The 17,744-nt window shown below is 40.1% G+C and overlaps 2 protein-coding genes across 5 annotated transcripts in view; both read right to left on the minus strand.

The window, feature by feature from the left end:
- Window positions 1-6,242, minus strand: part of zfyve27 (zinc finger, FYVE domain containing 27) — an 11,133-nt gene extending 4,891 nt beyond the window's left edge. For 2 of the 3 annotated variants that reach the window (XM_008410961.2, XM_017307233.1), the window contains exons 1-8: window positions 5,940-6,242; window positions 3,658-3,877; window positions 3,478-3,548; window positions 3,200-3,386; window positions 1,958-2,053; window positions 1,157-1,269; window positions 950-1,068; window positions 420-491 (exon numbers count right to left, since the gene is read on the minus strand). In XM_008410961.2, coding sequence (XP_008409183.1) covers window positions 420-491; window positions 950-1,068; window positions 1,157-1,269; window positions 1,958-2,053; window positions 3,200-3,386; window positions 3,478-3,548; window positions 3,658-3,875 — 876 coding nt within the window. In that variant the 5' untranslated portion in view covers window positions 3,876-3,877; window positions 5,940-6,242. The remainder of the gene's footprint in view (window positions 1-419; window positions 492-949; window positions 1,069-1,156; window positions 1,270-1,957; window positions 2,054-3,199; window positions 3,387-3,477; window positions 3,549-3,657; window positions 3,878-5,939) is intronic. The other variant, XM_008410953.2, reaches the window with a different exon arrangement.
- Window positions 6,243-8,048: 1,806 nt separating this feature from the next.
- On the minus strand, window positions 8,049-11,095 carry LOC103465777 (zinc finger protein 62). 2 transcript variants are annotated; one of them, XM_008410929.2, is made up of 3 exons: window positions 10,379-11,095; window positions 9,471-9,767; window positions 8,049-9,228 (listed from the first exon to the last, which is right to left on the minus strand). In XM_008410929.2, the coding sequence occupies exons 1-3, from the start codon at window positions 10,782-10,784 to the stop codon at window positions 8,651-8,653; spliced, it is 1,281 nt and encodes a 426-aa protein (XP_008409151.1). In that variant the 5' UTR covers window positions 10,785-11,095; the 3' UTR covers window positions 8,049-8,650. The 2 variants fall into 2 exon arrangements, with proteins under 2 accessions (XP_008409151.1, XP_008409142.1); XM_008410920.2 differs by having other exon boundaries at window positions 10,307-11,095.
- Window positions 11,096-17,744: the final 6,649 nt, after the last annotated feature.

Below are 17,744 nucleotides of genomic sequence, written 5' to 3' on the forward strand. Positions count from 1 at the left end.
TATATGAAAATGTGTGTGTGCATGTATATAAATTTAAAAACGTAAAAATTGAGGTGAAGCTGTAGTAAGCGTGGCTCATTCATTTATTTTATTAACTTCTTGTTCAACTGCTTATCTTTTCCTTAGAACATTTTAAATAAAGCAAGATTAAAATGTAAGGTTAAAATTATACTAGAAAGAAATAACGTGTCCTAACTGCAGCATGTAATCTGCGCGACTACCTGACTGATTATGTTTCTCTGAGTGCTTGGATGTCTCTTTAACTGCAGCCAGAAATGTTCAGTTCTGTGTCTGGGGATTATCTGAAAATGGGATTGTCTAGGCAAATTCTTTCCTCTGGCCATGACAGACTGTGGGATTACAGGCTCAGCAGGAAAGGGAACTGGATCTTCAAATATCAGCGTGAGGTTTGTTTTTACCTCGATTGCATCTTTAAACTCGTCATCAGGCTCAGCCTCCTCTGCTTCTTCTATGCTGCCAGGAGAGAGGTCCTGTTGAAAACAAACACACACACACACACACACACACACACACACACACACACACACACACACACACACACACACACACACACACACACACACACACGACCACTATTATGCAGACATCTTGTAAAACCCTGTTGCCTCCTGAATCAGCCGCCTGGACAGTAGAGATTAAACGGAGATTACAAGAGATAAATTAAAATATAAGCACACAAATGAATGTCAACAGTGATGCTTTGTGTTACCTTATTGTCTCTAATCTGAGGCCCTGTCCATTTGTTTAATATGAGGAAAAAAAATCAACATGGATGACAATGTACCATGTTTGTCAATCTATGGATTTGCACTACATTAAATACGATGAGTTCAGCCCACGTGGTAAACAGAATAAGAAGCTTACAGTTGCGGCTGGTTTTACCATAAATCACAACATCTGAAACGGTCACATTCTTTGGTAATCTCACCTCCAGGCTGGTTGGGGTTGGAGTCTGGTCCGCCGTGTTGGCGGGTTCCTGCTCCTCACTCAGCCCCTCTAAGGTCTGCGTCTGACCCAAGTGAAACAGGTTCCTGAGGTCCAATAAAACTGAAAACACACATCAATGAAACATTAGAAAAAAAAAAAATCAAAACCATCCCAGGAGTTATTGTTAAATGTGTATGAATGAACCAACCTCTGTAGAAGTCTCTGTTCCACAGGAAGACAATACTGTTAAGCCCAGCAAGCACCCAGCCCAAAGGAGCGACATACAGCAGGCAAACCACTATTAGCACTGCTCCATAAAACCTGGAAGGAGGAGCAACGGAAGAATCAGACAACAGTCGGACACAGTATTCAGTCAGTTTTGACCTGACTTGAATGTTCAAATACAATTATTCATTTTGAATATACTCCAAATTTTGTTCTGAAGTAAGTTTGTATGTTCGTAAATAAGTTCGAAAAGAAGTAAGCTTGTAAAATAGTAAGTTTGTAATTAATAGTAAGTTCGCAAAGAAGTATGTTTGTAAAGAAGTGAGTTTGTGTGTTCATAGGTAAGTTTGTAGATAAATAAATTTAGAAGTAATTAAGTTTGTAAAGAAGTAAGGTCATAAGTCAAGTAAGTTAATTCATAAGAAAGTACATACATAAGTACGTCACAAGTTTGAACGCAAGTAAGTTTATTATATAAGTTCATACATAAATAAATGTATGAAGTAGTAAGTTCATATATAAGGAAGGCTTAGACCACAGAAAAAGAATGGCCTTTTTTTTCTTACAAAAAAAAAAAATTATAATAATAATTCCAAACTCAGCCACAAATCTCACACGAAGGGCAAGATGTGTAGTATATTACAATTACAGTACCATTTCAATATTGATAGCTCCAAGGTTCAGTGTGCTGAAGAAAAACGGCTGAATCACATGCAGTGTTCATGTATTTGTGTGTGTTAGTGCGCGCGCGCACTAACACACACACACACACACACACACACACCTCGATGATGTGGCATGATCATCCCAGTATAAGACCTTATAAATAGCTTCTGCTGACTGACAGGCAGAGGACAACATTTCATCCAGGTGCTTCAACCTGTTGGAGACGGTAAACACAAACAGAAATAATAATGTAGCATGCTATTAAAAGAAGCAATTATAACTAGATTAGATGTAAATGAATGTTGCCGCAAAAAATATGCAAAGTCATTGTGTGAAGTAGTGTTGCTAGTAAAAAAAACTTTCGGAGCACAGACGGGCTTCAGTTGAGAAACTATAATGAAAGTTGCCTGATGCACGAATGTTACTGTGTACACATGTGCAGGTGCATATTTTGTCTAAACTTCAGCAGCATTAAATCTCCCCAATATTTACTTAAGATATCACAACCCTACATCCAACCAACCTCTTTCTTGACTTAATTACTCTGGGTTTTACGCCAACAATGAAAAAAATACTTTCACCCTTCACAATAAAACTCCACAGTGAGACTGCAGTGGTTACTGCAGCTCTCTTTGTGTCTGTGCACTATGCCTTCATGTGGAGGAGAGCTGTACAGAAAGCAGCTGAAACTGTACTCATTAAAACATTATGAAGTCCAAAGTGAAACAATACGTTTATGCCACAAGAAACCAGTGTTTTCAGTAAGTTTTGCCACAGGATTAACGGGACCTGCAGAGAAATGTACCAATGAGTCATATCAACATACAGAGACAAAAAGCTAGTATTAGCTTAGCCATTTAGCAAACTACCCAACAAGAAAACTTTTCAGCGTTTCAGGTTTTGCCTTCTCAAAACATTGGAGTAGTTTTCCCAGCCCAGTTAACCCAATGCAGAATTGGCTTTGACGCAGAAAGTCCAACTGGGACTCTGTTTAGCAGAGAGCCGAGTCGCTCTCTGATAAACAGAAGAGAGTGACTTTGCAGAACATCACTGGTGAGGGAGATCAGTGGGACAAAAATCACAATACTAATGAGCTCATCTAATATAGACAAAATGTAATATTTTTGGGAGGTTTTGAGCATATACATTGCTTTGGTGTAATTAACTTTGACGCTGTATTGGACTGGGACTTGCTTTTGGTAAATGAATCACCTTAGGTGACTGGGATAAATATCAGGGACCAAAAAAAAAATATTGCTTAGGAGATCCTGAGCCTCAGATGTGACCAATACTTATTAAATCTACACGGTTTAATAAGGTTACATGGTCACTGCCTGCAAACCAGCACTTTGTATCTTACAGGTCTTTGATTTCCAGCATGGCCTCTTGTTTGGTGAGATTCACTGTCTGCAGGTCTCTACGATGCACAGCGTGGTATCGCCTCTTCTGCAGCTCCGCTTCCGACGCTCTGCTCCCGCACCTGTCCTGCAGGTAACCCAGGGCAGCAGGCGCCGAAACTGCCACCACGCTCACTGTGAACCAGCCAGCTGATACCAGAGGAGAGAAAAAAAAACAACTGCTTTATCAATTATTAAAATGCATAACAACAGAGCAGGGCTACTATTTATGTYRTCATACCTTCAGTAATTGTGCAAAAGAAGACATTAAGGAACACACACACAAGAAGAGAGCACACCGGCATCTTCCATCTGAGCAATGAAAAAACAAATAAAACAACAAATATGATTAGAGGTCTTCGGGGGTAKGGGGGTAAATTACAACAACATGCTGGTTCAAGACATAAGCACCCGTACATACCCGAGCAGATAGCGAATGAGCTCCACTGCGTCCACAACCGGTTCTAGGAACAGAGCCATTCTCTTGTAGGACACCACCATGTTTAGGAGGTCAAAGTTCGGTGGGCAGCGAGGACTCCCCAACTCTGAGGCATCCGGAGAGCCTGGGGTCTCTTTAGATAACGAGTGCACCAACTCTCCCCGTTCCCCTGAACCCTCTCCATTGCTGTGCATTGCCATCTCTGGGCAGCGAGTAGAAAAAAAGAAAAAAGAAAAGAAAAAAAAAAAGACAAGCAGACCGGATGCAATCAATGAAACAAGAAACTCGACTGGGTGCAAAAGTCACCCAGTCATAAAAAGTTGCTTCCCGGAGCAGTTTCTCTTTAATGAAAGGAAAGCATTTCAAAAGTTTCCAATATAGTCGAGGCGAGGTCGTTAGCGTAGCACATATATCAACAACGAGGCAGTTCAAAGTGATTTACACCTTGAAAACATAGTACAGTAACCAAATAGGAAACAGCAGTAAGCATAATATTTTGTCAAAAACCATTATCATCAAGAAAATATACATAAAATGTGCTGACGACTAATGTTTCAGTTATTTCCGGTTTTTGAGTGTTGCAACAATTTAGATTGTGATTTAGTCACATTTTAACATCATGTCCTATCTGCCTCCCTGAGCCCTCGCCTCTGTGTTACCAAGATCTAAAGAAAAAACAGAGAAAGTTCAACCAATGGCCAAATACATTTTGGCAAGCATCGTTCCTGTGTGGGTTTGTACTGCCCAGAGTCCATCTAACGAGCAGTTAGTGAAATATTATAGCCTCCTGAATTATGCATCCAAAGAGTCATTTGAGAATGCAACTTGGACCGCAAAACCGTGACGACTAATGGGGATGGGCATTTATCGTATTGTTGTAAAAATCTAAAAAAAAAACAATAAGCGTCAATTTATCATAACCAACAATGAAAATAATGTCTTAAAACATCAAAGGTTTTATCCATGTTATTTTTTCACTGCTGATTTCAAGAGAAATAAATAATCAATAAAGTTAAATAAAAAATACATGGTGGTGTCCCGAAGAAGYCCTTTTCAAAATAGATGTTAATTAAGGGTAGTGTTGGTGTTTGTGGGGTTTTGACTGYGGTTGTATCCAGTCACAGCCACACACAACTGCCTAAAAAAAAAAAAAAGACTAAAGTCGTCATTTTTTTAAATCGCTTTTCAAAAAATACCACAAAACTGTGTGATAAAATTTTAAGTCCTTATTTCCCAGRGAATGCTACAATTGTAATTTGACTGTGCAGCTCTAGTTTGAAGCTGGAGAATGGTGCCTAGCGGAAATAAGTCATCTGACTCAAAGTAACTTGAACTAACATCTGGATAAGTTCTGGATCAATGATCTCGTTTCTGCAATGTAATCTGATTACATTGTTTAATTAAAATGTTCATGCTTAGTTTATGATYAAKTTTAAACAAAAAAAAAAAACAGGAAARAAATAATCACATTTTGGTTTTCGCAACACCGCAAACACGAGAAGAATGTGACGCTTTAGTCAGATGAGAGCAGAATTAAACTTWTTGATTGCAAAATGCTKTGTGTGGTTTACAGGTACATGGAATATGGTCAAWGGTTGTATGTAGTTTAGACTGCAACAAAAGATTCCAGACTTTTGCCTGAAGCATGCTGCCATCATACTTCAGGCTGCATGATAAGCATTCAGCCAGGGSTTARAAATGGAATAACTAGGATCAAAGCATATATTAGAATGACCTAGTCAAAGTCTGAGGCTTAGAAGTGAGAATCTGTGATAAGATTAGGGTTATTATTTTAAAGAATGACCAAAACAAAAAGTCTGCTAACACACTTAGCAGACTTATTATTTGTCAAAAACTTTTAAAAAGGACTTAAATTTTAACATATTCACTATCTAGTTCTGGTCGATCACAATCAAGAAACGTGACAAAAGGTGTAAACGGGTGAAGGGGTATAAGTACTTTGAAAGGCAATGCACATGACAGTGAAAGTGGCTTCCTATAAGATAGAACCGGTGTAGCCTTTAAAAACCTGCTCGAGCAGTTTTCCTATTAAAACGCGAATAYTTCCAATAGAGTCACAACAGAATGAACAGGCAGCTCAAACAATTGATGCTAGCAGCTGCCGTGGCCCGAGAGAGATGTGGTCAAAACAGGAAAGTGAACTCTGAATGGAGAGCACGGAACACTACATAATAACACGAATGTGGGAGCATTTCATGTTTCACAYAGCTTAAAATATGAGGTAGGAGTAGATAATAACTCACTGTGAGCAGAGAGAGAGTCCAGGAGCAGCAACAGCAGCTGCAGAGGAGAAGAGAGGAGCTCAGGCAAAACTAACGAAACCCACCGACATCATGAGACCGGGGAGGGAGGAAGAGCCTCCAAACTCGACCAGCTCCGGTACCATGACTGCAGACGGTCCGTCCGAACAGCCTGGCTCATTAAAACTGCCACAGAGGGRGAAACACGACAAAAAYCGCCGGTTTTTGGCTAGCGGCTATCTTTGTTAGCTCGGTGTTGTTCAGAGAACGTTCGCTTCCCATTCTAATCCAGGATGAATAGTCGATAGCAGAAAGCGGGCTGATCGGTACAGAAGAGTCGATCACAGAGCAAAATGATCAATTTCAACACATAGATAGATAGATAGATAGATAGATAGATAGATAGATAGATAGATAGATAGATAGATAGATAGATAGATAGATAGATAGATAGATAGATAGATAGATAGATAGATAGATAGATAGATAGATAGATAGATATTAACTCAGAAGTTATTTCAGAAAAGAAAAATTGTGGTTTAATAAGACCTTATTATCCTTACATCTAAATCTGCCAGGAAACTTAGCTGTACCTAGATTGACCCCACCAACACACACAGACACACACAGCCTCACAACTCAATATTTGGGTAAATTATGCGTGGCAAGTTGTAAAGAAACCACGATAAACTTCCAGCTTAATACCCATTTTAGTGTCACTTRTGCTGGCTGACATTCTTGKWWKGRMMWKGSMWTTWARSYTWMYTTTYMARGKYMRGGSCMWTYYWRRARSYTWARKKSYKSYYWRSSKYMARRRWTTTTTTTTTTTATCTCATGGGTCATCCAATAGGATAAAGACCCAACACACAACTAAAAGCACCCAAGAATGGATAAGAGCAAAACATTGGACTATTGTGAACTGGCCATCTATGAGTCCTGATCTGAATCCCATTGCATATCTGTAGGAGGAGCTGAAACATGCCATCTGGAGAAGGTTCCCTTCAAACCTGAGCATTTTGCCCACTAGGAGTGAACCATAATACCTGTGGACAAGAGCAGAAGTTTCATTGATAGTTACAGAAACTATCCATAATTTTTATGAATAAAGAAACTATCCATAATTTTTGTCCAGGCCTGTTTTATTTGTTGTTTTATTATTATTATTATTCTGTTGAATTCAAAAGCAACAGCTGATTTTCACTGGTAAATTTTCAGTAATTTGTTTTATTACTTCTGTCAGCTTTTTGTTCATTAATGTTACACATTTTGTATTCACATGTGTGAATATTAGTATAAACTGTAYGATTTTCAACCCTCCCAACTTATTAGAAGTCACTGTGAAGAAGAGGGGAGGAGTGCTCAATGCTACTCTTGTGCAATGTTTAGAAACAGAGGAAGTGTTTATAGTTGTTGAAAAAGGAAGTTGTTTTTTTTTAGCTCTTATCAGTTCAGTATTAGCTAAGATGGGAAGTGAGTAGAGAACTTTCTGTCACTTCTTACAGCTGCTTTTTCTCTACAGCTCATCAGAGTACAATAAAAACTATTGCAAACTCAAATCGCATAGGCCGTAGCTAAAACAGATTACAACCGGCTGCCAGTTAAGACAAATTAAATACTCAAGTTTTAGGACTTTGATGCTATTTGCTTTTCTCATGTTCCTGATCTTCAAACACGCTGTTCCCACTTTAGTTTTATCTTCAGAGCAAACATCTTATCAAGCAGTTACTGCAACAGGCAGGAAGCTTCTGACAGGGCATGATTGTCTGATTAAAATAAGTTTCAGTTGGCGAGTTGTCATGTTGTGATGTTTTCCTAAACATGACCCGCCTGACTGAATGATGTGGATCTGTTTAAGAACTGGCTGGTAAAACATTATATTGCTTGCATATTTCTAAAATGATAATTTGAGTTATTGTCAGATGAAGTTAAATGCCAGGTTTTTGACTGACAGTAATTGCTTTGCTTATCCAAACTGAAGTTCCGAGTGTAATTTGTATGTTGGCGTTAAATATTTAGTTTTTTGTTATTACCCAGCATGAGATGAAAGGGAGAAATGATCTTTGTCGCCCTCTACTGGTATCGCAAATAAGCACACAAGTCAACAATACCAGCTCAAACTGGCTCATACAGTGATTTTATTTAAATACGAAAAATAGAACGACAAAAAACAGCACTTTGATTGAAATCGGGAGGCCCCACATAAAACATAAAATGTCATTATGCACTACCATTATTATTTTCACAATACACTATACCTGTATACTGCTATTAATATAGTTAATCTAATACATTCCACCGTTTGAAGGTTTTATTAAATGCTGACTCAGTCATTGCAGCTCCACCACGTAAAAAGGCTAATTTGTGAAAACACATCGTCAAGAAAACATTTTAAAAGAAGACCCTGTAAAAACCACGTATAAAAATATTTACTCTTAAAGCTTCAGAGCATTTCAATAAATTAAAAGCGCAATCGAAACCCCTGATGTAGTATTTCTTTTCAAAACGTGACACTTGCGTATTGTATTGACTCTTTACAGATTTTGACTGACAGCCAATTAATCCTTTTTTTCTAAAAAAAAAAAAAAAAAGTTATGATATTGGAAATTTATAGTCAAAATCAACCCTGGGGAAGACTGCTGACAAACTGATATTTTTAATCATCTGCTTTAGATTACTATAATTTAATGCATTAAAGAAGTTAACACTCTCCAAATCTACTGCTGGTTATCGCTGTGAGAGCGCTGGTGGAATTTGAGCCCTCCACAGTTCCTGAACGACTTCCCGCACTGCCCGCAGACGTACGGCTTCTCCCCGGTGTGGATGCGGAAATGCCGGGTGAGTGCTCCCGAGTGGCGGAAGCACTTGAGGCACACGGAGCAGGTGTACGGCCTCTCTCCGGTGTGGATGCGCAGGTGGGTCTTCAGGTTCTCCAAGCGGTTGAACTCTCGGCTGCACACGGTGCAGCGGAAGGGGCTGCAGCCCGGGGGGTACAGCTGCAGCCTGGTTCGCGGGCCCCCCGCTACGGGCGGCAGACAGCGCTGCTGGAGCCTCTGGCGGCACTGGCCGTAGTGTCGCCGCAGCAGGCTGGGCAGGGGGAAGGTCTGACCGCAGAACTTGCACGTGGGAACGCCGGCGACGCTGCGGCCTGCCTCCAGGTGGAATCTGTGGACCTGCGGAGGAACTTGTGATACGGAAGCTTGTTCGGCCAGGTGGAAGATGTTTGGAAACTCTGGGGAGACGGACTGGAGGTCGGAGGCTGAAGGGAGGCTGCTGCTCACGTCTGGAGGACAAGCTGAGGGAATGAAAACAAATCGGATAAAACCGTAATGTCATGAYGAAAAATGTAAGGTTTTGTTTGTCACAAACATTGTATTTTTTTGCTTGTTTTAACATGAGAAAGTGAAGTTGTTTTTTTTTACTGGATAGAGAGGGCAAAATGTCTCTTGTCGACCGATGGACCAAACATTTAAAACCTTAAACAGAAATGCTCCTGCACATTTCTTCAACTTTGAGCTCATCTGGTTTGCCTCTTACCTTGATCTACCCTTGCACCGAGAAGACGAGTCTCTGGATCTTGACTCTGAATATCTGTCTCCTCTGGCGGCCACCCGATGCCCTCCATGCTTAAGTTTTCCTCTTTAATTAATTGCAAGCAGCAGGATGCCCCACTCCTTTGCTCTTCCAGTCTTTCCTGCTTCACGATTACTTCCTGCATTGTAGATTTGATGGCTGTGCTGAGAGGCTGCGCCGACTCTGGAGCTCGTGGGTTTCGACATGTTATCACRCCTTCGTTTTTCAATGCAATCATCCGAGATGTCATCTCGGTGGGATCTATGAAAAAAAAAATGAAGCAAATTGTAAAAACAGAAAAATGTTCAACAGAATGTTTTGTTGTAAGGAAACTGAATGTAATACAAAAAAAAGTGCATAGACTTTTCTTTTTACCATCTGCATTTTGCTGAACATTTTAGGAATGACTCTTTCCTGTTCAAACATGACTATGCACCAATGCACAAAGCAGTCTATAAAGAAACGAATGAGTAAGTTTGGTGTGGAGGAACATGACTGGCCTGCAGAGTCCTGACCTCTACTCAATAAAACATCACTGGGATGGATTRGAAAGAAGACTGCAAACCAAGCCTTGTAGTCCAACATCAGCGTCTGACCTCACAAATGAGCATTTCTAAGAATGGTCATCGTTTCCCCCAAACATTAAGGAAAGTTTTCTTAGAGTTTAAGCTAAATAGGCAAATGCTGAGCTGATATAAACCTTTAGCATTAAAGTTCGTGTGCGAGAGTAAACCAATACCATCGGCAATGTGGTGTAAATGAAACATAACACCTATGTGCACACAGACATGTTGCCCTACCTTTATTATGATCCTTTTCTTGTTCTGAGGCTACATTGGCTAGCAGCTCTTCACGTCTGTTCATATATTCACCTCGAACATCCGGGCCAGGGCGGCCGTGACCTGCAAGTTCACTCCTGATCTCGGCGCTTTCTGTTGTAGCATTTGTGTTTAGACCGCAGGGCGTAGGGTGGGGCGCCTCGCCTCTTCGCATAACGCCTCTGTCATTATCCTCAAGCCGCTCACATTCAGCCAGCATCTCTTCTGCCCGCTGCAGCTTCTCTTTCAGGGACTCGTTTTCCCTCCGCAGCTCTACATACATGTCGCTTGTCGCCTGACCTACGAGCGTTCGCACCTCCCGGACTGCGATCTCCACAGCCACTTCCAGAGCTCCGTGTATCGCAGCAACAAGCTCCTCTTGAATTGATCGCACAGCCTCAGATCCGCATAATGAAGGCGCAAACGCTCGCCTTTGCGCCCCGGACAGCTGCGGCTTCATGGCGCATTCAGTTTTTTTGTAATATTTTTCGTTGACTGACCTAGGTTTGCTGCTGGTTTGTAAACCGAAACTCCACTTCCGCACAATACGATAYGTATGGAATTTCAGTCGCTCTCAAAAAATTGAGGTTGGGATTCTGGCAGCTCCCACACATTGCGACACCTAACGGTGGGCGTGCTAAACTGCAACTATCCACAAAAAACCCGCACACCCGTCATGATACTAGACTTTATTACAGTATCCAACAATGGTCAAATCCCATATTCAACGGCAAGCACACCAAAATGTCTCTCCGCCGTGTCCGCCATTACTCTCAGCCTTTGTAGTTGTCCAAGTTTGATAGAATCCAACCGGAAGGCCCGAGGATGGCCACAAACATCACAGCAAGGACAAACATGGACTCCTTTAGAGAAAGAAACAAATGAAATAAGTCAAACAAGAAACAGTGTAATTTTCTAACAAAACATAAAAAAAAAGAAAATCTATTTTGGTGCTTCGAACTTACCACACCGCCTATTTTATCTTTGGGGGTCTTATCGCGGATGTAAGGTGCGCTTTGCTGAACAACACACATTCTGGAAAGTTGAATCGTTCGAGATTTCAGCAGTCCGACAAAAAGTCTATTCATATTCAGTTTTTACAAACTGTCTCCAAAGAAAAATAAAAGTGTTACAAATTTGCYGAAGCGGAGCCATACAGCTGCTTATATTGCACTCACACACCTGCTGGCTGATTGGCGTTGCGTTCAGGTGTCACAAGGAAAATTACATACCATGAAATCAGAGAATCGTACAACWTAGCGMTATTATTTGAAAAACCTGCTTGTAGAACCCACTTAATAGKCTCTACAATCAATAAAACAAATGTTGCATCAAATGAGTCCAGTCATTATGCTRCTTCCTCCTGTTTACTGTTGGTTTTTGAAGAATTTCCCTCTAATGAAGAGACAGTCGAGAAATATTTAAGAAGGAGATCTGGTTACTGCAGTTTATTTGAACTATTTTTACATTTAGTGCACCAATTCGTAATTTTCTCTTGACCTTGACACAKGCTAGTCTTAATGTAATTGTCCTGTCTGTTGTAGTGGTATTATATATCTCTTGCTGTGCCTTTAATTCTGAATTGGATCACTGTTTTGTTGATCCTGTTTTCTCTTAGCGAACCYCTGCGTTGTGTTCCAGCTTTTCTAATTGAGCTACTAGACAACTTGGACTACTTAATCCCAAAGTTGTTTCCTGTTTGTTTACTCCACCCAGTGCTTTTAATATCCATGAAACTAAAAACAGATTAGAAACACATCAAATCTYATGTCACTCAACACACTTAAAAAACAAAAACAAAAGCTGAAATCTGCAATTGGTCTGCTAAGCATTCATCTTGTGCCAGTAAAATGCAATTGAGTCCACTCTTCAAAATGATTTTTGGGATCTTCCCCATCCACGATTAGGTCTAGTCCAGGATGATGATTTGCACATTGACCTATAAAGTAACATTTGGGCATCTAATTTAAAAACTGGACTTTTAGATTTAAAAATTCACTCAAGGAATAAAAAAATGCCTCCAGGTCTAATTTTGAAAGAACTGCTTGAATGGCCTCCTTGCCAGGATCCTGCTAAATAAGTGAGAAGTGAAAGGCTTTTTTATTGTCAAGCATGCTTTGCTTGCAAAGGCAAGGAAAACCTCTTGCAGAATCACATATCCCACGAGACAGCAAACAAAAAGAAACAAAGTGCGACATAAAGTTAAGCCCCAAATTGTTCATACTCCTGACGGATTTAAGTTGATAGCAATCGTTTAATCTGACCAACACGTTTTTAACTTAGCTTATTACTGGATGTAATATTAACATGTATTGGCGTGGCCCAGCCAAAGTCCAGACYTGAATCTGATAGACAATCAGTGGAGGGAGATTAGAGTGATGGCAGGGGGGCTTCCAACTTCAGACTGTTGTGAGTTACGGCACACATCATATCTACAGCTGGAGGAAACGGCTGTGTAGTTCCACATTCAAACAAGAGAACCGTTCTATACTTCTCCACACAATCCTCCTCAGCTCAGCCCTGATATTTTTACACATTCTTTGGTTGTTAAATTCTTTCTCCCTCTTTGTTTACAGGCTCACGCTGAGGTGATCGCCTTGGGCTTGACGTCACTGCTGGATTACTCTTTGATTATTCCTTCCCCCGTGGCTCTATTTGCCTCTGACGCTGCGGTTGGAWCTGGGTCAGCTCAGCATTAGGTGGTGGTGAARGCTGCAGTCTAGATGCTGGTTCAGTAATTAGGTTGTCAGTGCCTGACTGTAGTGTAGAGTCAGACCGTCTCATTCAATCCACAGAGCCTAAGGTAAGCATTATGATTGGACTACGCTGCATTTGTTTTTTTTTTATTGCAAAAGAACTTCTCAGAGTGAGCAACATTATTTCTTGGTTTAGAAAAAAGTTTTTGCCGAGTGTCATTTAATTGGTAAAACGAAATAACCTCTGGGCTACCTCATGAAAATACTGTGAGAAAATACTGTCAGTAATTATTATGTTCTTTTATATTCTGAAGAAAGATCAGTATTCATTAATCTGTTGGGCGTCTAAAGTCTGGAGCAAAATTGATCAATACAATCGTTTTCAATCCAAACATTTTCTCCGAGAATAGCAAGATGGCCTAAATTTGCAAACATGGATGACTAGTTCAACAAAGTGTAGATTTTTCTTAATTTATAGAAAACTGTATTCAGTCAATAAAAAAACATGAGATCTCTTAGTGTGGAACACTTCAAGACATGCATGCATTGCTGCAGACATGCAAAATTAAGCAGATTGATTTATTTGTTTGTGTGGAATTTGTTAGCAAACGATAAATTATTGATAGGTTTGAGCTGTGCAGGTTTGACATTTTCCTTAGGACTCAACATGTACAAGTCCAAAAGTATTCAAACTCATATTTAAGCCAAGAAGCTTGCTTCTTACAAGACACAAACATTCTCTCAAAAGATAAATTAAAACTTCATGTAAARTATTACATTTGAAAAATCGATTTACTCTGTATTAAAATAATGTCTCAAAATTATTAAAACTCTTGCAATAATTAATGTAAAAATCTTAATTTGCTTAATAGCAATMAAACCCTTATTTTATGTGCTGACCAGCTTTTTGCCTGTTTCCAATGTTTTTGTTTGTTTTTTTGACTACTTATATTTGATCATAAGTCMTTGAGGTCAGAAGACTATTTTTGGCCTAGTCCAGTAGAGGTATGGATATCTGTTGGCTTACCTATGTTAATAAAAGAATATAGAGACTTTTGTCTGCTGTGGCAGGGAGTTTCCAGATGAAGTCTCTTCTATTTAGTTTGAACAGCGTGGCTCATTTTCTTAGATTTCCCCTCTCTTTTCAATTATTTATCATCTAGTCATTTTTTTCAAGGTTACCTTTTTTGATTCTTGTGCAGGATAAAAACAAACAACTAAGCTGTCTGACATAATAATATGGCAGAGGCCTTCGAAGTCAGCTCCACTGAGAACRGTCTGCCTGCGGAGTGGAAACCTTCCAGTCGGCGCAGTAGGAAGTCGGGCTGCTCCAACATCTTCTCAGGGGTGAACCTGCATCAGCTGCACAGGCTGTTCAGAGTGGCGGGGGACAGAAACGCGGAGCATCGGGCGAAGCTGGTGTGGCAGGACGTAGAAGCGAATCCGGAAGGAGCAGAAAAGGGAAAGCAGAGCGAAGAGGAGCAGGTAGAAGATGAAGCGGGCCTGGCCCAGGCCTTGGTGGGGYTGAGAGTCCGAGCCAGGAATAAAAGCGGAATGAGAGCGGAAGGACACGGTGAACACAAGTGGCTCAAAACGTCGGGGTATCTCAGGTATGTGAAAACGTCTGATGGTAGGATTCTGAGTTTGTGTCTTGAAAGGTGTGTTTAACATCAAGGACCTGACATACAGACACTGACCTTGCAAGACTGAGTTCTGCTCTGCCTACAAATTAAATTTTTCTAAAAATCTAATTACTAAACAAACCTTGATTCAGAAGGGGGATAAAACAAAGCAATGCAAATCAGGAGATTTCGTTAGATAGACTTGCTATAAGGGCAAGTCTTTTAGGAATATGTCACAATAGTGTCCCTAACTTACTCAAAATAGCAACTGTGGGATCTAATTGCCACAGCAATGTAAAGTGTCCTGCTGTTTTTCGTTTCATGTTTTCAATGTGAAGCACTTTGAATTGCCTGTTGCTGAAATGGATTATACAACAAAATGTGACTTGATTTAACCGAAATTAGGTTTTCAAACTGTTGAAAACCTGATTCTTGTTGACAAATGATTGGAGCCGTGTGTGAATATACAAAGTGCTGTTAATAAGAGCATTAAACGTAGTTCTACCAAAAAAATTGTTTGAGAAATTTGCATTGCTGTTCTTTCACAAGGACAACCCCAGATTAGAAAATGTTCATGCATRAAAGCTATTTGTTGCGTTTGTGATTTATGACTGTCCTTTTTTGAATTATTGTTGTTTGAGGATTTCATGGTGGTCAGATGAACTTACTGTTGCCTTTCTGTCTTCAGGGTCGAGGAGCCACTGGCTGTCTACGCTGTCGAAGATGACGCTGATCAGTCAGAAAGTCTGGAGGCATTTAAGTTGCCAGCTGAGGAAGACATTACAGGGAATCAAAATCCCATCAAGCCATCATCATGGAGGTTGGGCATTAGGATGGAGAGCGCCAGAGACTCTGAACGCTACCTTCACCGCATCCTCCACTGAAAATAATGCCTACTAGTAGAAGACRGAAGGATCCTGCTTCTGCATCGATGGAAATGTGTTATGTTGTTTTCAGCTCTGGCCAAAATTTCTACCTGGAAAAGCACCGAGTGTTACTGCAGGAAAATCTCTTCTGTGTTGTATCTACTAAAAACAGATTGTAGGTGGACCATCGTGTCAAACTGTGTGTGTTTAAAACAAGAGGTTGTGTGGAACAATAACAGTATTCCACAGCTGTAAATAGTTGCATGTGCAATTTCTTTTAGATAAATGTGTTGCATAGTAATAATGCTTTTTTAAAAACATTTGAGCTTGTAAAGATGTAAAATTCTGATGGAGATAAAATATTACAAAAACTTTCAGTCAATAATGACTTCTGATTTTGCATGAGTGCTCTGACACACAAGAAATGTAGCTAAACAGTAAAACAGATTAAAAAAATAAAACAAAAAAAACTTCATCAGTAGAAATGTTCCCTGCAGCTCTTTGTTGCATTCTGGATTAACAGACACAATCAGTCCTGGAATAACACTGCCACTAATAAGGTGGAGTCATAGAAGTTTCAGAATATGTAATATGGATAAGACGGTGCTTTCTCACACTTTAAAAAAAAATCTAAACTTACATCGGTTAAATCCATTGATGGAAAGTAAAACATTTCCCTGCGTTTCAGTAACAAGCATCTTGAAATTCATTGGGCAACCAAATGACTATTTGTGTGATTACTTTTAAGCTTAAAAAGCTTGCTGTTGCAGGTCTATGGGGTGTAAGTGGTCCTGATAGTGTATTGTATTTTACTGGTATTTTATTAAAAACAGCTTCGTGATCAGATGAGAGAAGGTTCACAGTAGAGAGTAAAACATCCATCCATCCATCAATTTTCTTTCACCCTTGTCCCTCAATGGGGTCGGGAGGGTTGCTGGTGCCCATCTCCAGCTAACGTTCCGGGCGAGAGGCAGGATACACCCTGGACAGGTCGCCAGTCTGTCACAGGGCAACACAGAGACACACAGGACACACAACCATGCACAAACACACTCATACCTAGGAGCAATTTGGAGAGGCCAATTAACCTAACAGTCATGTTTTTGGACTGTGGGAGGAAACCGGAGTACCCGGAGAAAACCCAAGCATGCACAGGGAGAACATGCAAACTCCATGCAGAAAGACCGGGGCCGGGAATCGAACCCAGAACTTTCTTGCTGCAAGGCAACAGCTCTACCAACTGCACCACTGTGCAGCCGAGAGTAAAAAATGGCATAAAATCAGAGGAATTAAAACAAAAAGAAAAAAGGTCAAAGGCAGTGGTTTCTGAACTGCTTTCAGTTTTAACCAAGTAGTTTCATCAGTTAAAGGGATTTTGCAGGTTAACTCTTAAATGCCTTCACACAGTGACCGTCTTACCTACAATAGTTAACTCTCTTGGCATTTTCCTTTAGTTTAAATTTAGAAGAGTTGGTCTCAAGAAGGGCTAGTTAGTCCGCTCCCAGCTTGGGAGAGCAGCCAAGACTAAAACAAATTAATAGATGGAAAAATTGAAGCGATTTACTCAAAGAACTTTTAGGCGGTCTTCATTTTTTGGGTTGAGTGGTTATTAGCACAGGATCTGATTACCATTTAGTCAGCAAGTGGAACACAGTGGTTCATTAAAGAAGTATTTACATAAATCATTGATGTCGAGAGTGGATTGTTTTATGATGGCTAAAGTCCACTTCAGTCCTGGAAATTCAGACTAGGTGCTAGGGTAAAACGGTCTGAACCCATACGGAGCTTTAATGCTTGAAAATATTTTCGCCCGCCTTTGACAAAATGTTTTTATTGAGGACATCATTTTCAGACAAGAACTGGCTCTACCGGTTCAGACGGAAAGAATGCAGAAGAACACCAAATCGGTATTAATTGAATATATTTCAGTTATAATCTATCATTAAATATTACATACAAATTATACAGTGCAGTGTGACAAAACAATTCATGTCAGTTCAGCAGGATGTTACTTCTCGTTTACTTGGGTCGACCCCAAGAGCCACAAACGTCCGGGGGGGAAATCGTCATGACTGGGAAAAACAGGGACGGGTACAGACCACCCACCTGTCTGGTTACAGAAGCAGAACTTTGTTCTGTTTTTAATTATTAAATTAATTTGCAAGGGGAAAAAAAAAACAACTAATTAGGCAAACAAATAACATGGCTCCTATCTTAATCTCTTTAAATGTACGTA

This window comes from Poecilia reticulata, linkage group LG1, assembly GCF_000633615.1.
Source record: "Poecilia reticulata strain Guanapo linkage group LG1, Guppy_female_1.0+MT, whole genome shotgun sequence".
NCBI classification, from domain to species: domain Eukaryota; kingdom Metazoa; phylum Chordata; class Actinopteri; order Cyprinodontiformes; family Poeciliidae; genus Poecilia; species Poecilia reticulata.